Here is a 9,244-nt window from a genome sequence, read left to right on the forward strand (position 1 = left end):
GTGGAAAGATCCTTATGTACTTACCATGCCAATACATGTACTACAATAGACAATAAAGACTTTGTTCAAACGAAGGAAAAAGAGTCCTTGTGGCAGTTCCTTGCTTTTTCTAATCAAATATACCTCCTTAAGAAATGGACTAGTTTGTCAATTAAAATGCCATGTTGTGGCGGACTTGTAAACGAATCCCCACAGTTATATGAGGATGTCATTTTGTAAGACTAGACTAATCTCTGTGTCTGTTTGCAAGAACATGTTGCTTTTACTTAGTCAAGTTCTTTCTATACAATATTTAAAAATACGTAGAATATTCTGTTTATTTAAGATGTGTAATGTTCATGTCAGATTGTAAATTCATTCCCAATAAACAAGAGCACCAGATCACTGATGTTAATGTTTCTACTATTTGTTCTTGCAGCATTGATCTGTGCAGAATGCAATATACAAGTGCCCCTTAAGAAGGTCTCCATGATCCTCAGATTGTGCATGTTGAGAGGAGGGAATACACACAGAATAATCTGCTCTACAGGCCCTTTCTAATAATGACTGCGCCTTCTCAATGATCTTGACTTTATACATCATTAAAATAGCAGGTAGCAGACCTGACTGCCTCGCCATTTACTTCTAAATAAAGGGCCGATGGAGTCGTGGCTTCGTCGTCCTGGAACTGTCCAAGGTGCTGTCCCCCGGCTATGACCTCACTGTAGCAAGTTATGTTTTAATTCGAGCCCACAGAGCAGAATTTAGCTGTCATACCAGGAATGTAACGAACCCAAACCTATGTTTATTGCAGTGCTATGAGTTTGAAACTGTTGACGGAAATAAATGCAGCATGCCTCGTTTAAGCCGGATCACTTTTTTGTAACACTGAGCGACATCCTGCTTGAATTCCGTGTCTTTTTGTTTGTAGATTTAAACCGTTCGGCCTCGAATTGCACTAGGTGATACACACCCACACGTTGACTCAGACATGAACTAGTTGTACAGTTGCTGTTTAAAAAACAAGGTCCCACACCCAGTCCAGGAACTCCTAATAAATGTTCAACCATACACACCTTTCTCAAATACACATTTCAGTTGCTGCCGATTAAAACCCGTGCAACCGGGATAAACTCAGTTGTGGTAGTAAGAGAGCTGAGCCTTTCGGATGAAGCTCCTAGGCTGTTCGACTTCGAGGTGAAAATATCGAAAACGGGGTAAGTGTAATAATTCAGAGAAAAAGCAAAGAAAGTGACATTGTCCTGAAGGGGATTTGAGAAGAATTTTCCTTATAATTATTCAAAATAACAAGAAGCAAAGCACACTTTAGGCTATTTCTGACTGTAATTCCAATGTTGTTTTTAGACTCAGTGGGTCGTATCATGCAATTCTTCCGTTCAGTAAGATTGTAACATTTTATAAAACTATCTAGAACATATAGGCTTTTGCAAGGCTTCCCTTGACAGAATTTTCTTTAGCTGCCCTAATATGCAGTCAGCGAGTGAGTGGGCACGTTTTCTAATCCAGCAAAACGGAATTTCATGTCCAGCATTCGAGGCTTGTTTTAAGTTGCCTGCGATCTGTTTAAAGACTCAGGCAGCTAAAGCAAGTCTGGAACGCAGGAGATACGTCCACTGGACACATAAAGGCAGGAGACACGACCACTGGACACATAAAGGCAGGAGACACGACCACTGGACACATAAAGGCAGGAGATACGACCACTGGACACATAAAGACACCGGAGAAGAGGACGGATAAGCAAAGGGTGGCGACTTGAATTTAATCACATTCTGAATGAACCTTTATATATCTTTCACATGAATATGACTCATAAATAAAAATTAAAACACGCTTCGCTGTACACTCATTTGTTCTTGAGTCATTTGTCTTCTGGTCATAACCCCAGTTGCGCCGTTGCCTTTGCGTTAAGGTCTCACATTTTCATTGTGAAGGTGGTCCGTGGGATGATCCATTTGTACTGACTCATAAAGTAACTGCATGTAACCCTGTCTCCTCGTCGTGCTTAATGAACATCCTAGTGGACCGAAAATAAATAAATAAATACATACATAAATAAAAAAAAACCCACCTGCGCAGAAACTTGAACATTTGAGTGAAATGGACTCGGTTTTTGCCTGAAAGAGTTTTCTCCAAGTATCAGCCTTTAAAGATCATGGCACACTTGATTTATTTTAATGCTTAATTCAACATTATTAGACAATAATAGGCTTCGATGTATTCATTCCTGGTTTTTGGACATTAACGACAGACAGCAGCGCATAAAATAGCCTATAGGCTATTGTAGCCATAATTTCTGCTACTAAATAATGTCCTATTTTTCAAACAATAATTGTCGACGGTCGTCTACATTTACAGTCGCGTTTGATTTAGATCGCATATGACACAACCAAGCACCAAGGTCCAGGATAAAATGTTCTTGTTTACCAAAATGCAATGAGGCGTAGGCTACTTATAAAGTAAATATTCTATTCTAACACGGAGCAGGCCTTTCTGTTTGCAAAGAGGTAAAAAGGCGGAAAAGAGAGAGGATCTGAACTGGTTTCTATGTCAAACACTTCAATTCTCCATAGAAACTCAGATCTTAACGTAGAAACTTTATTAAAGCCTGATGGTGGATTGATAAAGCCGAATTTCTATCGGCTCTTTTTATTGTGGAGACAGGGAGGGATGACAGAGGTAAATTGCTCTTTTAATTAAAGCAATGCACCAGAGGAAATTGCTGTCGGAATATTGTCTCAGAGATGGGGTTTGTGACAGTTGCCTGGAAACTTCAATCTGTTTCACATTTATTCCAGATCACAGTTTTGAGATAAAGTTTAATAAAAATCTTTCCCCGAATGAAAGCGTTCCCTTTCAGAGCTGCAGGCAGAATGAGACAGCACACCGGGGAAAACCTAATGTTTAACATGTATCTCTCAGGTACACGTTCAGTTTGTACTTAAAGTTGCACACTTTGTCTCATTTTTAAGAGAAAAGGGAGATGTTATATGACTTTGAGTACCAGACTAGGTGCTGCCGATCACTCTGCCTTTTTAATCTGAAACACGTCTCCTCTTTTGTCGGAAATCGGATATCCTTTTTCCTGGACGCGTTTCCTGACCTCGCCGCTGAAGTGCATGAGAGTAAAGGAAAATCCGTGCACAGCTGCAGAGGAATACCAGCTCAGCTGTAGAACGTTAATGCTTTTAAACTAACGATCAACCCTGTACATGACCTCAAAACTTTGTGCGGAAAAAGGCGTTTCACCACGAACAGCGCTCCGACATTTAAGATCTTTGAATTTCGAACGGGGATGACTATGGATACAGTTAGATCTGCACTGCGTGTCATCACTCAGCCACATTTAAACTGTTCCGTACTAATAGTTTTAAAATCGTGTCGCGTCACTCATCATCATTGAAAAATGCTATTTCTATGCTAACTGGAAACTTTTATTTCAGACCCCACAGAAAATCTGTTGAAAGAAAGTAAAGGCTCTGCATGGAGTCCCATCACTGCGGGAGTGCAAAAGGGTAAGACTATTTATTCTACTGCTGTTAACCGTCCCCCGTTTGTTCATTGAACCCTGTATATGTTGTTTCTCTGTTCAGTTCTGTCAGCTACCTACTGTTTTAGTTCTTCAATCATGAAAACTCTACAGCTCACTTGTATTTTATATTCGAATTAATGTTTATTTTTTCCCATTCTTCCCTTTATTCAACTAGTCAGTGGTTTTACATGTTTATACCATAGTATCTGAGTAGACCACCGAGCGTTCTAGTGAAACCTTTCAATTTTATTTTGAAATATCAGTATGTCCGGTCAGTACAGGTACGACTACTATAAATAGTTTTCATTTTAAGTGATCCATTTCCTGAAATGAACAAGTTCCATTTACTGAAATTAACCTGAACGAGACACAGATAGATTGTCTTGGTTACTAATGCGCGTCATTATCTCGGTTAAAAATATCTCCTGTGTTTTTGGTCAGGGAGCGGCCAAATTCAGCTGTGGCAGTTTCTGCTGGAGCTCCTGTCAGACAGTTCGAACATGTCATGCATTGCATGGGAAGGGACAAACGGAGAATTCAAGCTGATTGATCCTGATGAGGTGGCCAGGCGATGGGGAGAGAGGAAGAGTAAACCGAATATGAACTATGACAAACTGAGCCGCGCACTTCGGTACTACTATGACAAAAACATTATGACCAAGGTGCACGGAAAGCGCTACGCCTACAAGTTTGATTTCCATGGACTGGCGCAAGTGTGTCAGCCTTCGTCGACAGAACAGACGTTGTATAAATTCCAGAGTAATTTCGCACCCATTCCATTCTCAGGTATTTCCAAGCTTAATCTGGTAGCTCCAGGTGTCGGACCGTCTGGGCTCTCTTACTGGACCGGATCCACACCAACTCTTTACCATAGCCACAATCTCCAACCACCGGGGCCGTTTGGCCCAGTTTCTGCATCACACATCAGTTGCGTTAACAATATCAACAGCATAAGTAATCTGAATAGCATTAATAATCACTACAACTGACATGTTTGGAGATCAAATAGAGATGAGAGCATCCAAAAGATGCAGGATGCTAAATAAACAAGCAAACAAAATAAATAAATAAATAAATACATAAATAAATAAACACGAGGAAGAAAAAGAGACCAGCTCAGCTACACGCAGATTTAAATGAACATTTGGTCATTTGGAAGACGCTCTTGTCCAAAGTGACTGCTAAAAGAGTGTGGGGAATAGAATTGAATGCGCGAGACTAGTGTCAGCTGGTGCCAGTCGAAAGAGCGTGTAGGGTTTTAGCTGCTTTATTGTTATTTTCCCCTGTTCTCTTTTTGTACCTAAAATCTTTGAACGTTCCAAGTTAACCACGGGTTATGACAATTTCCGGCTGACATACTCATTTAGCGCTATCACACGGTTGACAAACTAACAAACAAATTAACGCACACCAAGAAAAGCAGTTGGATTTCAGATGTGTATCGACAACATACACATGTTTAGCCCACTGTCTGCATCTCAGAAGAATTAGGAAACTAACAAGGACGATAACAGCATTACTGGTGTGTGCTCTGGATGAACTCTCACAGAAACAGGCTGTAATATAATAATGTTAAATTCGGTTCAGGATGAGAGCGGTGATATGTGATTATACGAAATAAACAAGATAAGAGAAGCAGACTGACAAAAAGAATGATACTATTAAATATTGATTAACTTATTTATTCATTCAAAGTGACGTACCGAATTCCGAATTATTTCACTGAAGGGGAGACCGGGGTTGATTATCTAATGGTCGCGTGTCTCAGTGCTTGTTACTGCTTATTACTCGGGGGCACTGTCTACACTAAAAATTTGCAAATGAACTATAGAACTTCTTGTCTTCAGCGAATGTATTCGGTCAGTTCATGGAAGAAACGTTAATAGTGATTTACCCCCAGTACTTTTGTTTTTCGTGGGCCAGATTAATTTTTCGTATTTGTTCTTTTTTCCCAAATAAATGTCTGCATAAAATCTATTTCAACAAATGTATGTTAAGTGTCACCATAAGCGTCTACACTGACTGAAAATGGGACCGGAATAGTTTTATTTAAACCTACTGATGAGTCGCTACTTTAAGCCATAGAAACTAGTAGATAGCAAAAAATGAACAACAACATGTCCGCTTGGAACGCTTGTCTCATTGCTTCGGGCCTTAGCTGTGACACAGTTTTGATGTTATACTAATTACGAATGGTTTCCTAACGGAAATGAAGTTCACCCGTTTTAAACCCGGCTGATTTCCATGACTTTCCATGGCTGATGGTGAATTTTACAGGATATATGCCCAAATATTGCTTATTTAAGTCTGAATGATATTTCTCAGTATTTTGAACTATACGATATTATAGTCATGAGAGGAAATCTCTGTTTCTCTGTTTCACTCCAATTTCCCTACCGTTGTTTACTATTCAAATTAATATTGCACAAGGAATATATAGCGTGAAAATAGTAATGGTGGGCTAACCTGTTCAAATTAAAAAGCAAAAATACTATCGGAGAGCACTAAGCTTCGTGGAGACAGTTAATCTATCATTTACAGTTAACTAAAAAAGAAATAATAATAATAATAATAATAATAATAACAAAATCAGCTCAGCATAAGTGGATAGTGTTTTAATTGTTAAGAACTTTTAGCTGAAGCAAGCTGTGAGGATGAGAGTGATAGCCATCTCTACAGACGAACTGACGCTTTACCATAATGTTTAAGCAATCTTATAACAAACACTGGAATTGAACACTTTTGACTAGCAACGCGGTCTCCCCTAATGGTAATAAAAATAATAAAACGGCAGTAAAATATATTAAATTATGGTGAATATAAAGCTAATGTTAAACATCCATATCTTAGCATTTTTAAAAATCTGCCTCCTAATCATTTGATTTTTGAGGCGCAGAGGAAAAAAGTCTGTAGGCTAGTTGTGCATTTCTAAATCGACAGGCCTTAGACTAAGACGACACGGTCTATATTCTTGATGATCATTGGTTGACCTATTTTCTACCATTGTAAACTTGTAAACTTGCAAAATAAGCTTCATGTTCCAAGTAGACCGAAATCACTAATTTATTTCGAGTTAGCTCAAAATGACCGATTCATTTAATTTAGCTTCTACCACGTAACTAAACGCACCATTGTTTCACACCATGAGGCCTTTGTCTCATTCAAATTTATTTGACGAAAAAGTGAACGACACACTAATTCCCTGCAGAGCTAGGCTACTGTAACCCCCCGCCCCCGCCCCCCCACCAAAAGGACCGATTTGTAAATCTGTGAATGCATGAACCGATTGCACACTAACAAATAAACCTTTAGGCCGACGGGTGTATTTACTTACACCAATCAAATCCCAGAGCGAATGAGCTAGTCGTTCTTACTCACGCTGATGTTTTCTGAATGACCCGCTGTTCTAATGGCCTACTTTGTTAGTGAAACTATCTGTGCGCTGGTTTGTCTCATTTGTACTGTATACAGTAAGGCTGTGGTTTGTGGCAACCCATTAACAAAATGAACGGACTTTTGAGTATTTTATGAAAAAACGATTTGTCAGTCTATATGTTCGCCTATAATGCTGTCACGCGCTTACTAAGAATGCTTCACGTCCCCTATGAGATGATCACATGTATACTAGGAATCCATGTAGATTCTGAAAAACGTGTAGGATACATGAAAAAAAGCAGGTGGATAACGTCAGAAAAAAAACGACATAGACCATATAATATTGCTTTTAAAATTCAGCTTTATGTAAAAATGTTTTTTTGCCTTATTTAAATGTCTGGTCAATTGCATCGACTAAATTTTCTATGATATCTGTTTTTCAAAATAGTGCTTTTTCCGAAAGTAGAATTCTTTAATTGTCTTATTTATTTAATCAGTCTTTCAGCTTTACAGTCAAACAGTTTGATACTTGGCAAAAAACCATCTGCCAGTCTTAGAAAAGTAAACAGTACCCAGCGTTCAGTATAACTGTATTTAACAGTGTCACTGTTTGGCAAATAAGCTGTTTTTCAATATGAGGATCACTTAAGTGCAATGTTTAGTTTCTACCACATGGGAGCATCATAACCCAAGGATAATCACTTCAGCCATTGCTATCCATCACTTTAGCTGAATGCATAGCAGTACATGAAAGCAAATGCTTCAGTAGTTACCCATTCCCAAGCTATGTACCCATGATCAGTTCACCCATGATGAATACAGAAGCATCAGTTACACTAAAGTTTCTTCATTTCTAAAGAGTGTGTAATATTCTGTATGAAACCTGGTATTGGCTTCAGGCTAGCTGTAACTGGTTGAACATTGTGTGGAGACTGAGAAAAAACAGCAGTGTGTATGTGATCTGCATATCAAGAGCATGTCAAAGGATGGGTCCTGCTTTTGGCAACACTACCCTGGCACATGCACAGAAAATCTCTTTGGAATATGCATGTTGAGTTTAAGATGACTGTATAAACACTACCCTGGCACATGCACAGAAAATCTCTTTGGAATATGCGTGTTGAGTTTAAGATGACTGTATAAAAGACAAACCAAAACAAGTAAAGTCAAAATGAAACTGTTGGAAAACTGTCTCTTGACATCATGTTCTCAGTAAAATGAAGGAACAAACTAAAAAAGATCCTGTGAGTCCAACGAGTTGCAACCTCCCAGTTTACTGCTGCTGTGTGTTCCCTTAATCACAGGGAAAACAGTTGTTTACAATTCACTAAATATGAGAGAACCAAGAGAGGTATGCAAAAACGTAAACACATAAACACAACAACGTTTTGTGTTAGACAAACCTAATATCTACTTTGAAGGCTCTTTGCTGTAATCTTTATGGAGAGTTCTATGGAGGGTGAGTATTCAAGTTAATCTGACTGTTATTTGTGCTAAGAACAATTCTTCATCCCTTACATAACACACAGGTGGGAGGGGATTTTCTTCTTGGGTCAGTGCCTCCGCATGGTAAAGACTCAAATGAAATTCACAAGCATTTAAGAAATGGACTCACTGAAGCATTACAGCTCCACTGCTCCACACACACACGCACACACACACACACACACACAGCACACACACACACACACACACACACACACCACACACACACATGCAGGCATGCACGCACGCATGCACGCGCACATGCACACCTGTCTGGCTACAGATAGAAATTTTGAATAGTGATACAGAATTTGAGGGAGGATCTGAATGCAAATGACACAGACTGTGAGCTGTATGTATCCAGGGTAAAGTTTGGCTTGTCTCCAAATGCAAATGCAAATGCAAATGATAGGGCCTCTGGGCTTTATATATCCAGGGAAAGGTTTTCTCTCCAAAAATCCTGACTGAAGGAGAAGTGCTCCACTGAATCTGTCAGAGGGATCCAGTGAGTAACTGTCAGAGGGATCCAGTGAGTAACTGTCAGAGGGATCCAGTGAGTAACTGTCAGAGGGATCCAGCGAGTAACTGTCAGAGGGATCCAGTGAGTAACTGTCAGAGGGATCCAGTGAGTAACTCTAAATGAGTGGGTGAAACTAAGCCAGTCACACAACACCCACCTCCACTCTATTTATAACTCACTCCAATCCTGCTGCCTCAAACATGAACGCAGGGAGAGGGAAGCGATGCCACTGGCCTACTTTCAAACATAGTTTTTGGGAACAATGAGCTGGATTCAGTTTGTGTTAAATTACATAACAAGGACTATGCCGGTGGAACACAGCATTCCTGTTT

General features: G+C 39.5%; 1 protein-coding gene across 1 annotated transcript; it reads left to right on the top strand.

Annotated features, from left to right (window-relative positions):
* The first annotated feature begins 2,840 nt into the window (after window positions 1–2,840).
* Window positions 2,841–4,521, top strand: fev (FEV transcription factor, ETS family member). The gene is made up of 3 exons (XM_030787285.1): window positions 2,841–2,922; window positions 3,444–3,515; window positions 3,974–4,521. The coding sequence occupies exons 1-3, from the start codon at window positions 2,841–2,843 to the stop codon at window positions 4,519–4,521; spliced, it is 702 nt and encodes a 233-aa protein (XP_030643145.1).
* Window positions 4,522–9,244: the final 4,723 nt, after the last annotated feature.

Source organism: Chanos chanos, chromosome 10 (genome assembly GCF_902362185.1).
Source record: "Chanos chanos chromosome 10, fChaCha1.1, whole genome shotgun sequence".
Lineage (NCBI taxonomy): Eukaryota > Metazoa > Chordata > Actinopteri > Gonorynchiformes > Chanidae > Chanos > Chanos chanos.

What these genes read in the sequence shown, in the direction of transcription:
- fev (XM_030787285.1), top strand. Translation starts at nt 2,841, where the DNA reads ATGAAAGCGTTCCCTTTCAGAGCTGCAGGCAGAATGAGACAGCACACC. An exon ending in GTTTAACATGTATCTCTCAG is followed by an intron (nt 2,923 to 3,443) that starts GTACACGTTCAG and finishes CTTTTATTTCAG; the next exon opens with ACCCCACAGAAAATCTGTTG. An exon ending in CACTGCGGGAGTGCAAAAGG is followed by an intron (nt 3,516 to 3,973) that starts GTAAGACTATTT and finishes GTTTTTGGTCAG; the next exon opens with GGAGCGGCCAAATTCAGCTG.